At 35.1% G+C, this 15,937-nt stretch overlaps 2 protein-coding genes across 2 annotated transcripts; one reads left to right on the top strand and one right to left on the bottom strand.

The window, feature by feature from the left end:
• Positions 1 to 7,679: 7,679 nt before the first annotated feature.
• LOC132035267 (uncharacterized) lies at positions 7,680 to 9,859 on the top strand. The gene is made up of 2 exons (XM_059425540.1): positions 7,680 to 7,823; positions 8,689 to 9,859. Exon 2 carries the CDS (start codon positions 8,935 to 8,937, stop codon positions 9,742 to 9,744), a length of 810 nt encoding a protein of 269 aa, XP_059281523.1. The 5' UTR covers positions 7,680 to 7,823; positions 8,689 to 8,934; the 3' UTR covers positions 9,745 to 9,859.
• Positions 9,860 to 10,794: 935 nt separating this feature from the next.
• Positions 10,795 to 15,560, bottom strand: LOC132033111 (receptor protein kinase CLAVATA1). Its single transcript, XM_059422981.1, has 3 exons — positions 14,557 to 15,560; positions 12,293 to 14,059; positions 10,795 to 11,516 (listed from the first exon to the last, which is right to left on the bottom strand). Exons 1-3 carry the CDS (start codon positions 15,389 to 15,391, stop codon positions 11,155 to 11,157), a joined length of 2,964 nt encoding a protein of 987 aa, XP_059278964.1. The 5' UTR covers positions 15,392 to 15,560; the 3' UTR covers positions 10,795 to 11,154.
• Positions 15,561 to 15,937: the final 377 nt, after the last annotated feature.

Here is a 15,937-nt window from a genome sequence, read left to right as displayed (position 1 = left end):
CTGGTGATATCTCGACTATATAGTTTTCTACAAATGTCTTAATACTTGTGAATGCCTTTTGGAATTAAGTTCTGGGGATCCCTAGTTTGGTTCTACCTGTGGATTCTAGATTCCCTCGATTTTAAGCTAACAAAAAGTCAATTACTCTTTACCAAATTAACGATTTCAAGTTATCTAAGATTGGATGAACTTTTTCTGTACTTTTCATTACTCAATGAAAATTCTAATCAATACTCAAATTCTCAAACAATTTGTTAATTTAGGTTATACTTTTACCCAAAGATCCTGAAAAATTACGCTCAAGTAGTTGTGTCTAAACTAAATTGGAACCTAAATTTACTCCTGTTGTAAATCAATATTTAAGTTCTTCAACACTTCGTAATCCAATTTAGGACGCTCATATTTTTAAATATAATAATTATCACACTTCAACTAACCGTGTTTATCCAAATTGGCAACCTAAGGAGTATAACGTGCAAAACCTACTTTATGGTTGCTCAAATCTGTTCATCCGTAACAATTTCACAAACTCCTACCATAATCCCCAATATGAAAAAGGGAAGCCTCAGGCAACTTCTAAAGGATCTATAATGTCAGTCTAAAGCTCACCTTTCTTTTCAAGCACACTATACATTGTATGTACCTACAAATTCAGTGTCATTTCCCAGATCACCCTCACTTTTATTACTCACTGTTTTCTCATATCTTTGGGATGCTCCAGATTATGCTTGTCGGAAGAATCTTGCAATATGTCAAGTAATATAATGATAGAAGTTTACGTTTGAATAAATATCCTACATCCCATCAAAGTATTCAAGGTGCATGCATGTTGACACAGAAATATAGTCATAAAAAAATACTTATATTTATCAACTACTTTTAATTATTTAACCCAAATAGACTATGTTTGTGATTGATTAACATTTTTTTGCGCGGATTGCCCTTCTTTTGGGGTGGTCTTTAAATTTTACCCCTCATATTTGTGGTCTTTAAATTATGCCCCTCATATTGCTGGTCTTTAATTTTTGCCCTTCGCGTTGCAACCACGAGCACACGCGAGAAATATACGAGATACCGGTTTCGAACCCCGCTTTCAAGATAAATTAAAAAAAAAAATTGCAAGGCAAGGTTTGGGTCGCGTGTATGCGGACCCCGCATACACTTATTAAGAAATTACCAAAGTTATGCAGCACCGTATCTTTTGCCTTATGGGCAAAGCATGCGTATATGTCGGCCCCAAGATACTTACGGGCAAACTTTAATAGGGCAAACTTTTAATTAAGCCTTAACTAAAAGTCTTTTTCCTAGTTATGCGCTAGCGTACTTTTAGTTAAGGCACAGCTAAAAGTATGCCTAGTAGGCGTTTAACTTTTTAAGACATATACTAAAATTTGCCTTATAAGACAAAGTCTATATGCCTATGAAAAGTTATGCCCTATAGGCATCTTTTAGTTATCTTAATTAAAAGTTTGCTATAAGGCAAATACTTGGAAAAACTTTTAATTGAATTAAACTATTTAAAGTTTGCTTATATATGTGACCGGCATAAGCATGAAGGAATTACCAAAGTTATACCGGACTTGGTATACTTATGCTAAGTACGCATACAAGGCATAAGTATCTTAGTCATGTATAACTTTTAATTCCTTAACAAAAGGTATGCGGTGGAAACATAGCGAAATTTAAACTCTGCCTTGCGAATTTTTTTTAAATTTTTGACTGAATGAGGGTTCCAACCTGAAACCCATGAGTTTTAGCCAAAAGGCAAAATTTAAAGATTTCAAATATGAGGAGCAAAATTTAAAGACCACCCAAAAGAGGATTAAAGGGAGCCCAAAAACTAATATGCAAATTTAAAATGTAAGACAAATCTCGTATTTTCTTTAGTTTTATGATGGACCTAAAACTCTATAAAACTTCATCATCTCTTAACTATATTAGGGTTCAGTTTTATGATCAAGTCGTCACAAGCCTTGCTCCTCCTTATTCCCATTGCTATACAGAGGCTTTTGCTTCAGGTATTTATCTGGTGATGCCCATTTTTGTGAAGAAATTATTGTTTTTTAATCCTGCTAGTTGTTTATTGCTTAATATATAATAGTATAGCATAATAATTTTATATTATAAGACAATTAATATATGGACTTGTTAAGAAAATAATGGATTAGAAATTGAGTACTACCAAATTGTTGCATTAAAAAGGTAGAACAATCCAATTTTTTTTTTTTTTTTTCAGTTGATAAAATTTAATCTGAAAATATATATATTTTCTTAGAAAAAGCCATCTAACAGTGAACAAACTGAGAGGGGACAGAAGATGAGGAAAACATAAAAGCAAATTCCAATTCGTTTAAGGATTCCGAGGCTCCTATTACTAGGGAAATTTAGATTTGGTTGTGTATATCGAAATTTAACCTTTATGACAATTCTGTATAGACATGAGGTGTTAAATAACTTGTTTATTGTAAGTCTCCTATTACTTTACGGAACTTATGGAATTTATTGTGTATATATAATCTCGCCTTTGCGACAATTTTGTATCGAGTTGATAGTTACGATTTCCTTATAGTCTTGTAAGTTCAACAAAACTTTGTCTCATAATTAGTACTAATACTTTTTATATGAATTTTAGGTTGGAAAGTTTGAATCCTCTGTGCCCTGTAATAAAGAACATAGACCTACTAAGGAAATTTGAGCTTAAGTAACAACAACGTTGAAGTGCTTTTTGTTGTATTTTCAGGGATCTGAGATCACACGAGTGTCACTATGAAATTAGGGATGGCAATTAGGGTAGGGCAGGGCGGGGCAGGGTAGGGCAAAGTCATAATAGGGCGGGGCGGGGAAACATATAAACGGGGCGGGGCGGGGGGGCAAAATTTAATTTTTGAAAATTTTTAATAGGACGGGGCGCAGGTAGGGCAAGAAATGGGTTATAAGTGGGTTGGGTAAAAAATGACTATTTTATTCTTGTTCTTAGTTTGAATCCACATTTTGAAGCGTCGTTCTTTATTACTAAAAGTATAAGCATGATTCTTTGGAAGTTTGTAAGATTTCTCATTTTTGTTATTAAATTCTTATTTTTTAAAATGTGACTTCTAGCATAAATTAAAATCAATATTTTTTTATTATAAAACTAAACTTATGAAGTAAACCCAGTAATAGAACTATTCTATTTGTTTAAGCTTGTACAAAACGTTTCCTATTTATCGCAAAAGTGATCGCCTAATTAACTGATCTTACGATTAACAATATTCATTTAGAAGAAATCACTAAAAAGACATCTACAGAAATACTACTACTTGCCAGTTATACTTACATCACAAGTTTGTCTTTAGTAATTAAGATAAATCATTTTTTTTTTTTAACTCAAACATTCCTTCAAGCTTATTTAATTATACTAAAGATGATTTTGTGTATTCTCATGCTAAATATAGTAAAATATTTAAATTCTAGTTCTATTTTGAAATTTGAATGATCAAAAGAAAAAAAAAATTAATTTTAGGAACTAATCATTCATCTAATTGTTTTTAAGAAAATATGTCATGCTTCGAAGTGAAAAATAAAGAGGAAAAAAGAAAAATAATATAAACGGGGCAAGGGGGTACAGGCGGGGCTTAGCGGGGCGGGCGGGGGCGGGGCAATTTCCTTGAAAAAGCTAAATGCATAGGGGGGAGGCGGGCGGGTCAAAATCTTAGCAGGTCAAGGCTTTGCCCCGCCCTAACCTGCCCTAACCCGCCCTATTGCCATCCCTATATGAAATGTCTATGCAAATTGACTGATAAAAGTGTAGTTGAGTTGTCTGAGGATATATTAGTCGAAATATTACATCGCCTGCCTTCAAAATCTCTGGCAAGGTTTGAATGTGTGTGTAAGGATTGGCGTAAGTACATTGCCGATCCATCTTTGGGTTATAGTTGTCGCTCTCAAGTCTCAACGATGGATTCCTCAGCCTTACATGGTGGGCTTCTTTTGTCAAGCTAGAGAGTTTGATAAAGAATACTCGGAAGTTCGTTTTTTCTTCTCATCAAGGAAATCATCAGAAGTGATTGATGGTAGTTTAGATGAATCGGTCAATTTTCTTGGCAGGAGAATGTACATTGTTGCATCCTCTAATGGTTTTCTTCTTATCGTTGTGGATTTAGAAAACCAGAGGGCTTATTATGTTTATAATCCTGTAACGAGGCAGCATTTGACCGTCCCTGTAACTCGAGCATCCAGCATAAGCCGTGCAGCTGTTGGATTTCATTGCAAGGTAGATGACCCTGAAAAGGATGTCATCTACTTTACTATAGTTCGCTATGCGCTACCTTGGTCAGATGAGCCTCTCATAAAGTCCATGGTAAAAATTGAAAGCTTCTCTTCTGAGACTAATGCGTGGACTACCATCAATCTCAAGCTAGATGTGCCTCTCAGAATGTGGTATGTAAATCGGATTCAATCAAAACCGGTTGGAGTCATCGATGGAGTATTTTGTTGGATTGACCATAGTGAAACGATTTTTTATTATGATAGTGTCAATAGGTGTTTCTGGGATTTGGAATTGCCCTTAGAGATGATGATCGGCGGAGACACTTGGTTTCTTGGAATATCAGATGGGGCTCTATATTATGCATTGTGTGACAAGGCAGAGATTATTGTGTGGTGCCTTGAGAGCAATATTCGTAGTGAGATGCAGTATGGGTCAGGAGATATGCTGCGAATTTAACCGATGCACTTCGAAATTGTTGTCCTGGTATAGAAGCTTCTGGCTATAGTATCTACGTGGTGAGCATGGATATTCATCCTGCTAATCCATACATCTTTTATCTGAATATGCGTGGTCGGGCTATTTCATATGACTTGGAAAAGAATATTGCGGACTTTTTCTATAATATTGGAAAAGGAGACTACTTATTCTTTACTTATGAGTGGCATCAATGGCCATGTGTTCTCTAAGACTATCAAGAAGTGGAAGTCTGATCTTATACATTCAATAATCAAAAAGAGATGATGAAGAACTGTATATCTGCATTTCAAGGATTTAGTGCAGGACATAGTTTTTCAATTACTTCAGATGCAATTTCGTCATTATATCCCAGTCCATCTTCAATTTCTTTGAGGTAAAACTGTTGACAAACCAAATGGTTACTGACAACAAAAGCAGGGGATCAAATAGCCATCAAATTGAGAATTTGTTTTTACAAAGCATGTTCTATAGGATCAGGTTAAAGATAGCTAACTATAAAGAGCATGATTACAGAAGCAACACACTGAACTACATAAAACATTACAAGTATAACTTTTGTACACTAACAGTGCAAGCTGCAACATCTTGGATTCTGCTATTCTTACTTATTTTAGTTTTGAGTCTATTCTTGACAATAGAGGTTGGTTATATCAGATAGCACAGGGTGCCAGTAAGTATTTACCTATCTAAACATGCATACAAGTTGTCCTTCTCCTGATCATTGTTTATTTGCCGTTTATAGCCTTTTACTAAACAGAACTTATCAGTGGTCTCTTTGTCTCTCGGATTGTACTCTTAAGAAGACATTTCCTAATTAGACGGGGCGCAAATATTGAAAAACTCCCCTCATAGAAGCAAATTTCACTTTTACAAAGCATTAAACATAGAATATGTTATTAATAGTAGTGGCAAATAGAGACTCATTGCCATGTTCTAGTTTTATTTTCTCATGGCCACAATGTCATCCTTCATCCCATTTTCACCTCAATAATGACCATATCATAACTCAAGCTACTCAAGTTGACGCTACAGCCAAGAGCACCAGTGTGATTCTTGGTAAGCAAATATGAGATATGCTTGCAACTAGGGATGACAAATTAGCCCATGAAATCATGATCCGCTCAACCCGTTCAAATTGACTTGCCTATTTATTAACTCGTACCCATTTTAACCCAACTCATTTAAGCTTTTGGCACGGATTGCCCTTTTTTTGGGTGGTCTTTAATTTTTGGCCCTCAAATTGCTGGTCTGTGATTTTTGCCCTTCGCTTAAAAAGGTGGCCGAAAATACCTCGTGGTTTTGGGTTCAAACCCCGCTCAGTCAAAAAAAAAAAATCGCAAGGCAAGACTTTGCCTGAAAAATTCTGCCTTATGCGGCAGACTTTGCCTTAAGGCATAACTAAAAGTCTAAGTTCTCAAACTTTTAGTTATGCGCCCGTCTACCCGCACATGCATTTTGCAAAGCCTTGCCTTGCGATTTTTTTTAAAAAATTTTATGACTAAACCGGGGTTCGAACCCAGAACCTTGGGGTATTTTAGGCGAAGGGCATAGATTAAAGACCAAAGAATTTGAGAGGCAAAAATTAAAGACCACTCCCAAATTGAAATATTTTCATTTTTTTTTTGTTTGATATGTTATATACAACAATAATAAAAGACAAAAAAGTTTTATTAGGTACCTAAAAAATTATAAAAGAACAAACACGACAATTAAAATTAGTAACAATTGGGGGATTGAGTTTTGACCCGCTTTTTAGCTCATTTTAACCCAACGTATTTTAGCTCAAGTAACACATTAATCCGGCCATTTTTTAACTTAGCCCATTTTAACCTGCTCAAATCCAATACAATCTGCCCATTTGACATCCCTAGTTGCAATGGATTGAACTCGAAATGTCATCATGGTATAAAATTCCATGCTTCGAGCAATGAATGAGAAAGAGCGAGGGGTTATGACATCCGCAAAGAGGCATTTCAGACATTGGCTGACGAAATAATCCAAAACAACTCTACGTTGTTGTTCGGACTCTTCAAAGTCATTGTCACACCCGTGTAGACACAACAATCGACATAGGTGTGGGTGTGGGTGTGGATCCACACCGAATTTGCTCAACTTACCTTGGGTGCTTTGAGCTCATCTATAACTGAGATTAATTGAGTATTTGGTTTGGTTTTTGAGTTTATCTCATATACAGAGGTTATATAAAGAATGAGAATATTTTGCTACTACATAACATATCTTTTGAATAAGATATTAAGTGTTTATAAAGAATTACATTTTAATTAGTTTTAGTTCAGTAGCTTTACTTAATCGAGATATGTTTTATATATCGTAAATACATTTATTGGTCGTAAACCAAAGACCCATATCTACACTCAGATCTAGATCCTCGAATCCTAAAATTTGAGATGAAGAATCCGATCTTTAGGTCAGCACCCGTATCGTATACCCGGAATCCGAGTCCAAGCTACATAAGTTCTATGACTGCTAACTAGGAGTATTCAAAGAAAACAGACAAACCGCACCAAACCGATAAAAAAAAAAAACCGCCTTGTGGTTTGGTTTGGTATTGGGGAAAAAGCCCTTATCGTAATTGGTTTGATTTGAGTTTTAACTGAAAAAAGTCAAACCGAAATCAAACCAAACCAACATTATATTTATACAAATTTTATAATTTTTTAATATTATAGTTATTACAATGCAATTTATAAGTATTTCTTAAACTTTTTCATAATTCATGTTTTTTAACATATTATTTAAGTTTGAACTTACAATTTTTGATGCTACAAGAAGTCTATAAAATTAAGGAAGATTCTAGTAGAGTGGCAGATGGGTTAATAAATAAAAATATACACACCGTATAATCTCGTTATTATTTAATTCTCATCTTATAATCTTAATATAACTTGTTCACCACGAAACGACCCCTACAATTTAAAGGTAAAAAAAATAATCTCGTCCTTTCTTTGGTTATTTGATGGACATAAACTCAAAATTAAACTAGCTCTATAAATTCGTCATCTCTTTACTATTAGGGTTAGTGTGCCTCACAAGCCTCCTTGTTTTTCTCCTTGCTGTACAAACGCTTCTACTTCAGGTACTTATCTTGCGACGCACGTTTGAGATTATTATATTTGATACCATGGGTACTGATTTTTTTTTAATCTATACAACAACAACATCAACAACATATCCTGAGGAGGGTAGAGTGTACGCAGACCTTTACCCTACCTTGACAGGTAGAGAGGTTATTCCGATAGACCCTCGGCTCTATGAATTAGAATATTAGTTTTATATATAAGTTATGGTTTACGAATTACGACTTCTTCCCTAACTATAGTTTTCATGATCATCTATGCAAAGTTATACGATCACTGCCAAATTTTCTTGAAGACAAAACATTAAATTTCTTTGTTGATAAAATTCCAATTCATTAGAGGAATCCAAGATTCCTGCACTGGGGAAGTTTGGAGTTGATTGTGTATAGAAATCTCACCTTTGTGACAATTCTGTGTTGAATTGAGAGTGATGATTTCCTTCTAGTCTAGTATTGGAGCTAAATAACTTGTTGATTACTTGATTCGAAGGCTCCTAATTATTAAGCAGAGGCGAAGCTAGGGGGCACAAGGGGTCATCCGAAAATCCTCCTCCTGAAAATTACAATGTATATACAATTTCAAAAATATATTTTATGTTTATATAGTAGATGTTGAATCCCTTTTGCTTCTTCGTGTTCTTACTTCTTTATATTTTGACTTCTCTTAGTGAAAATTGTGGCATTATGAGGGAAGTTTGGAGTTTGATGGTGTAAACAAAAATCTCACCTTTGTGCTTATTTTGTATTGAATTGAGAGTTTTGATTTCCTTGTAGTCTCGTATTTAAGTTAAAGAACTTGTTTCATGATTCAGTATTTTGCTTGAATTGACAGAGAAGATTGAAGTGCTTTTTATTGTATTTTCAGGGGACTGAGATCACACGAGTGTCAGTATGAAACGTTTATGCAAATCACCTGATAAACATGTTCTTGAGTTGTCTGAGGATATCATAATCGAAATATTACATCGTTTGCCTTCAAAATCTCTGGCAAGGTTTGTATGTGTGTGTAAGCATTGGCAGAAGCACATTGCTGATCCGTCTTCAGTTTATTGTCGTTCTCCATGATGGAGTCCTCACCCCTACATGATGGGTTTCTTTTGTCAAGGTAGAGATGATAGTCTTAGAAATTCATTTTTTCCTCTCATCAAGGAAATCTTCAGAAGTCGTCGATGGTAGTTTGGATGAGTCGGTCAATTTTCTTGGCAGGGGAGTGCACATTATTGCATCCTCTAATGGTTTCATTCTTATTGCTGAGGATTTAAGAAATCAGGGTGCTTACTATGTTTATAATCCTGCAACGAGGCAGCATGTGGTCGTCCCTACAACTCAAATGTCCTGCATAAGCGTTGCATGTATTGGATTTCATTGTAAAGTAGATGACCCTGAAAAAGATGTGATCTCCTTTACTATAGTTCGTTATGAACAATGGTTTGATCTTTGTTCGAGTGTAACAATTGAAAGCTTATCTTCTGAGACTAATGTGTGGACCACAATTGATCTCATGCTAGATGTACCTCTCAGCCTCTCCTTTTTTAGTTGGATAAAATTAGCATCAGTTGGGATAATCGATGGAGTATTCTTTTGGATCGACAATAATCAAATGATTGTTTATTGTGATAATGTCAATAGGCGTTTCTGGGCTTTGGAATTGACTGAAGATATGGTGGGCGGAGACGCTTATGCTCTTGGAGTATCGGGTGGAGCTCTCTATTATGCATTGTGTGATGAGGCAGAGATTACTGTGTGGTGCCTCGAGAGCAATATCCGTAGTCAAGATGCACTATGGGTCATGAAGTATGCTGCAAATATGAGTAATGCACTACTTAATTGTCCAGGGGCGCCTTTTGGACCTGAGAATTCTAGTATCGAGATGACAAACATGGATATTCATCCTGTTAATTCGCACATCTTTTACTTGTAGGGGATAAGGTTAGTATTTCATATGACTTGGAAAAGAATATTACAGAACTTTTGTATGATATCGGAGTGCCTAGTTCGGCCGCATTCTACTTGTTCTTTTCTTATGAGTGGCATCAATGGCCGCGTTTACTCTAAGGTGCCGTTTGGCCAGAAATATCAAAAAATATTTCATTTTTTTTGGAATCTTGGAGTTGGAGTTGTGTTTGGCTATAGTTTTTGAAATTATAGTTTTTTGGTAAAATGTAGCTATAAAAAAGTGAATTTTTTTTTAAAAATAAGTTTTTTGAGTTTTTGGTATTCCGGACTACAACTTCAAGTTATATTCGGAATTTTCATGGCCAAATGCTAATTTTGGAAAAAATTGAAAAAATTCCGAAAAAAAGTGAATAATTTTTATGGCCAAACGGCACCTAAGACTTATTGATTGGTAGAACAGTAACTTTTTTATTTAGTGCAAGATCTCTACTTTTGCAAGTATGTCATTACATCCCTGACCATCTTCACACTGTATTCTCAAGATTTAGTACAAACAAGAGTGTTTAACATAAAATCTTTTGAAATTCCGTAAAAATTGCACTTATGATTTGACTTAATCATAAAATTAAGATTTAAGAGCATGTCTAAATAGGCCATATCTAATTTGACACTACTCGTACAGGCAAATGCAAAATTCATCATTCTACGGAAATCTTTTCTACGCATATGAAATTCATTGCTAATTTGATATTTAGTTGAATTAACGACCAATTTAAGGATTTAATACAGATTTCTCTATCAGTAAAATGAATTCTCTTAGTAAACACATAACAGTAGCAAATTCACATACAAACCGCTAAATCATAGGACATCTTATTAACAGCAGTAGCAACTCAATGCTACGTTAACATATATTTTTCTCATGGCCATAGTTAGAAATTCAAGGAGGTTCTTTCTTTTTTCTCCTTGTCCTTTATACAATTTGCCTACCACAATTTTATCGTTCATCTAAAAACTTTCTAGCAACTTAAATGATGTTTTTAACAAGGATCGAGTTCAGCTATGAATTTCATCATTCGCTAAAACCTATTCTTTATTTAATTTTCAAACCCTTAAACATTACATAGAACAAAGTATCGACTAAGTGCGACCTTGAAATTTATTTCCTAAAGACCACAGTTTCAACCTCCATACACAGTTAGAAATTAAAGGAGTTCTTTTCTTTTCTTTTTCATGCTCCTTTTATACACAACTTGCCTACAACATCAACCCAAAAAAAAAAAAAAAAACACACAAGCAAAACATTTCGAAATAGATATCCGTACTTGCACGAATTTTTCTTCACGTTACCCAAATAGACATCCGTATTTGTACCAATTCGTGTTCCCTTCCCAAACTACACGAGATTTCAACCAGACACCTGATCAACGCAATTTCAAAGGGCAAGTAGCGTGGGAGTAGTAGTAGTAGACTGAGGTGGATTTGTGAGCATGTGAACAACTTCGCGCATAGTGGGCCTAGCACAACTGTCTTCTTCAACACACATCATAGCAATCTTGAACAAATTGATAACACTTGCAAGAGGGTAACTATGAAGCCTTGAATCAACAACTGCTAAAACCGAAGCTGCATCGGACGGCTGTGATAATTCGGACATTGTTTTATTCACCCATCTTACTATATCTACACCGTCCCCGAATTCACCTACTGGCTTGTGACCTGTGATTAGTTCCAATAGTACAACTCCAAAACTGTACACATCGCTTTTCTGGTCAACTTTCAATGTGTATGCATACTCTGTTTCATATTCAAACAAAAATATACTCAGAACTACATTTATTGCACAATTTAATGCTTGGACAAAGCTTTTAAATGTAGATTTTGTCCTGGAGCATAGCTTTTAAATCCTACTACTATCATGAATATCAAAACATTGACCAATAGAAGAGGGCTTTAATGTTTCCATATAAAAGGACTTATAAAGTCCATGTTGGTCGGATTCTCCAAAAATCTCGACGCATCCGTGTAAGATCGTCCAAAACTGTACTATTTTTTAAGGATCTGACATACATCTGTCCACATTTTAAAAGAGTGTGAACAAGCGTAAGGTTATATGCACAACAAAGTACAAACTTTACGCTATCACCGTAATTTAATATATTATAGTAGCAAAGTCGGTATCCATTTTTTTTAGATTGTCAACTAATGTTTATCAATAAATTTTACCCGTAATTATATTACGAGTGACCCAATTGTATAAATATTTCAATAGCAATAGTGCTAAAACATAAATTCATAAATATAAGTTTATATATACACACACACACATTAATAAAAAAAGAGAGTTTATACACTATCAAGTCATTTAAAACCTATTTCGTGTAAAAAATTATGGAGAATAATCTGTTATAGCAGGTACGTGTAAAAGTTTTTAAAATTAACAGTCAGCGTTTACGATCTAAATCCTAAAAATATTGGCATATTATTGTAGTGGAAACACCAGAAAAAGATATTGGCATATTTTAAGTACATCTTAAGTTAAAAAATGAGGGGAAAACTGGGTGGTAATTTACCTGGAGCAATGTAACCATATGATCCAGCAACAGAAGACATACACTCAGAAGCACCAGCATCCTGCAAGAATTTGGCTAGGCCAAAATCAGCAACATGAGCTTCATAATCAGAATCCAACAGAATATTATTGGACTTAACATCCCTATGAATAATCGAAGGCGAACAATCATGGTGCAAGTAACACAACCCTTTCGCAGCTTCCACAGCAATACGATACCTCGTCTCCCACCTCAAATGTGCCCCTTTTGCACCATGCAACATTTCACCTAAGCTCCCATTCGACATGTACTCGTACAACAACAAATTCGCGTCTTTGTTCGAGACATATCCTAGTAATCGTACGATATTCCTGTGCCTGATCCTTCCAAGTGTTTGGATTTCAGCAGAGAAACCGTGATCATGGTGTCCGGTTCCTCGCCCTACACCAACAAGCTTCTTTATTGCAACATCGATGCCATTTGGCATCGACCCTCGGTACACTACCCCAGCCCCACCTTTCCCAATTATGTTCTCTTCTTTTAAGCATTCCAAAACATCCTCAGCTCGAAAATTAAGTTTCTGGAATAGTGTTAGCTTCCAAAGCTTTGAATTTTTGAACTTCTCCTTCTTGATGAACAACCAAGTAACGGCTAACAGCAAAGCAACAGTGACTAAAATGATTATTGTAATCACCAATTGCGTAGTGGTGAATTTCCCGGAATGCCCTTTGTGGGAATTTTGTGGTGAAGTGGAAGCTGATGGACAAAAATTCGCGCGAGGTGAACAGAGTTTTGGATTTCCTACAAAAGACTTGTCGCTGAAGAATTTTAACTGCCCGTTGATTGGTCTCCTTCCAGAAAGATCATTGTAAGAAAGATCCAAAACAGTTAAACCATTCATCACTCCTATTTCCCCAGGAATCGGGCCATTCAATTGATTCCTCGACAAATTGAGCGCGTTCAAGCTGTTTAATTTGGTGATTTCTTTCGGTACTTCACCAACCAATTGGTTTCTGCTCAAGTCAATCAATGTTAGTTCCGAACATAGAGCAATTGAACTCGGGATTTCACCTGTAAAATTGTTGTCACTCAAGTTGATGGTCACAAGTTTTTTCAAACTCGCGATTTCTTGAGGAATTTGACCAGATAATCTGTTCATATCTAGTGAAAGAGTCACTAAATCCCTCAAGTTTCCGAATGATGGAGGAATTTTTCCAGTGATCCAATTGTTAGAAAGTACAAGACTCGAGAGATTATTCGCGTTAATCTCTGTTGGCAGCTGACCGGTGAAATAGTTGTTATCAAGTTCAAGAATATCCAGTGCAGAAAGCTTGAAAAATCCAGCTGGAATACTACCATTTAGGTAATTCTTCCTAACGCGAATTCGAGTAAGCGATTTGCACTCACCAAGTTGTTCAGGAAGTGGACCAAAGAAGTAATTCTCCATTAGAATCAGAGTTTTTAACTTCCCCCCTTTACACAAATCAGGTGGTATTCTTCCAGTAAAATGATTAGTAGCAACATCAAGATACAATAGCCTCCCGTTACGCCCAAGATTTTCGGGCAATACGAGGGTAAAATTGTTGCCCCAAATCTGTAACACTTCAAGATTTGGAAGATCACCAATAAAAGGGGGAATTGGACCATGTAAGTTGTTTCTGAACAAATTGATTAATGTTACATTCTGCAACTTCACGAAGCTCTCAGGTATTTCTCCAGCCAGTTGGTTTATCGACAAATCAAACGACATCAAACTCTCTAAACCAGATAGTTCAGAAGGTATTTGACCTGTAGAGCAACGACAAATCAAGGATATAAATTTTATGAGTTCAAGATTCTAAATTCATTGAAATTATGAGTTCAAAACTTAAATATTTACTATAACATTTGCTACATATACATCAATGACATAATAAGACCTTTCTATAACGGTCATGATCTATTTATTCTCAGTCAAAACTTATGTGGCACTCTTCGTTTTCAGAAAATCAATTTGACTAAATATGAAGCTAAATTGAATTAGATCAACTTAACATTTTAAAATTAAAATTTAGATATCCAAAAACTATACAGAAAATAATATAAGTTGCAATTCTTCTCATGTCGATATGATCAAAGTTTACATAGTTTTAATGTTGAAAAGAGAAAAGCAACCCACAAAGTAGAACAGAGAACTTATTATGTTATATAACTTTTATAACATTCAACTATAGCAACCAAAACATGTACAGACAAACGACGCAATTATAGAGAGATAGTATAAGTGAAAATGGTGGGCTCAATACCTGTAAGTCTGTTCATTTGGAGAAACAGAGTATGCAACTTCTTCAAATTTCCAAGACTTGGAGGAATTTCACCATCAAGTTCACAACTTCCAAGATCAAGAAGTTTAAGGGTACTAATAGAACCAAACTCAGGTGGAATACCCCCTTCATAACTATTAAAATAACCCAATCTAAGTTCTTCAAGATTTGGAAGTAAAGCCAAACTCTTTGGTATTGTCCCAGTAAGTGAATTTCCCTCTAAACCCAACCACTTTAAACTTTCAATATGAGAATAAACTTCTGGTATTTCCCCATGAAAATAGTTTCCTCCAAGATGTAAAGTTTCTAACTTTTTTAACTTTACAAACTCAGTAGGTAGCTCACCAGTGAAATTGTTGTTATAAATATCAAATGATTCAAGTTGTATTAACCCCAACAAGATTTCTCCAGGAAAAGGTCCAGAGAAATTGTTGTAAGAAATATTAACATATTTAACTGAAGAAAGCTGTGACATCTCCAAAGGGAGTGTACCAGTTATATTATCTCCAAATAAAATAAGATTTTCAAGCTTGTCTAAAAGACCAATTTCAGGTGGAATAGTACCAAATAAAGGAACATTAGAGATGTTTAAAGATATCACACGAGAATTATTGTTACATGTAACACCAGAAAAAGTACAATGAACAAAAGGGGTATTTGTGGAATTGTTGTTCCAGTCAAGAAGACCAGAAATTCCAGGAGCAACCATGGATTCTTTGAGTTTCAAAAGGGTATTAAGATCAGAGTTTGCATTAATGGTGAAAGAAAAAAAGAAGAAAAAATGGAGAAAGAGAAAGGAAGCAGTGGAAATTTTCATTGTTGCAGTGTTAGCTTTGTCTGGTTTGTACGAATTTTAGGATAGGCTTTAGGCTATTTGAAGTGCTGAGTTTTTACTACTGTTGCACTTGGCCAAAGTGGAAGGAGAATCAAAATCTCTACTACTGCCACTTATTATAAAGTTTCGGAGTGTAAACAAAGTGGAGATACGAGGGGGAATGGTAAATATATTTTAAAAAACATATTAAATCAGTTTTATACTCAATTAGCTTTAAGTCATCGCTAAGCTGTTAGCTTTACTGAAAATTTCCTTTTGAATAGCTTTTGGCTGTTTGTTTGACGCGGGCGGGGGAGGGGGGAGGGGGGCGAGGGGGCTCTATTTACGCATTTGATTGGCACAAAACCAACAGATCATCATAGTTAATTTTGACGTTCTTTTTTTCTCATTACAATATACTTTATAAATTATGTTTCAAGAGCATTTTTTATTAAAAAAATTATACTATCATTATTATTATTAATTTCAACACATCGATTCAAATATATACTTATTTTTTCACAAAAACAAAATTTAAATGCACCCTGG

Source organism: Lycium ferocissimum, chromosome 10 (genome assembly GCF_029784015.1).
Source record: "Lycium ferocissimum isolate CSIRO_LF1 chromosome 10, AGI_CSIRO_Lferr_CH_V1, whole genome shotgun sequence".
NCBI lineage: Eukaryota > Viridiplantae > Streptophyta > Magnoliopsida > Solanales > Solanaceae > Lycium > Lycium ferocissimum.
The sequence above is the reverse complement of the archived record's forward strand: the minus strand, read 5'-3'. Positions and strand labels throughout refer to the sequence as shown.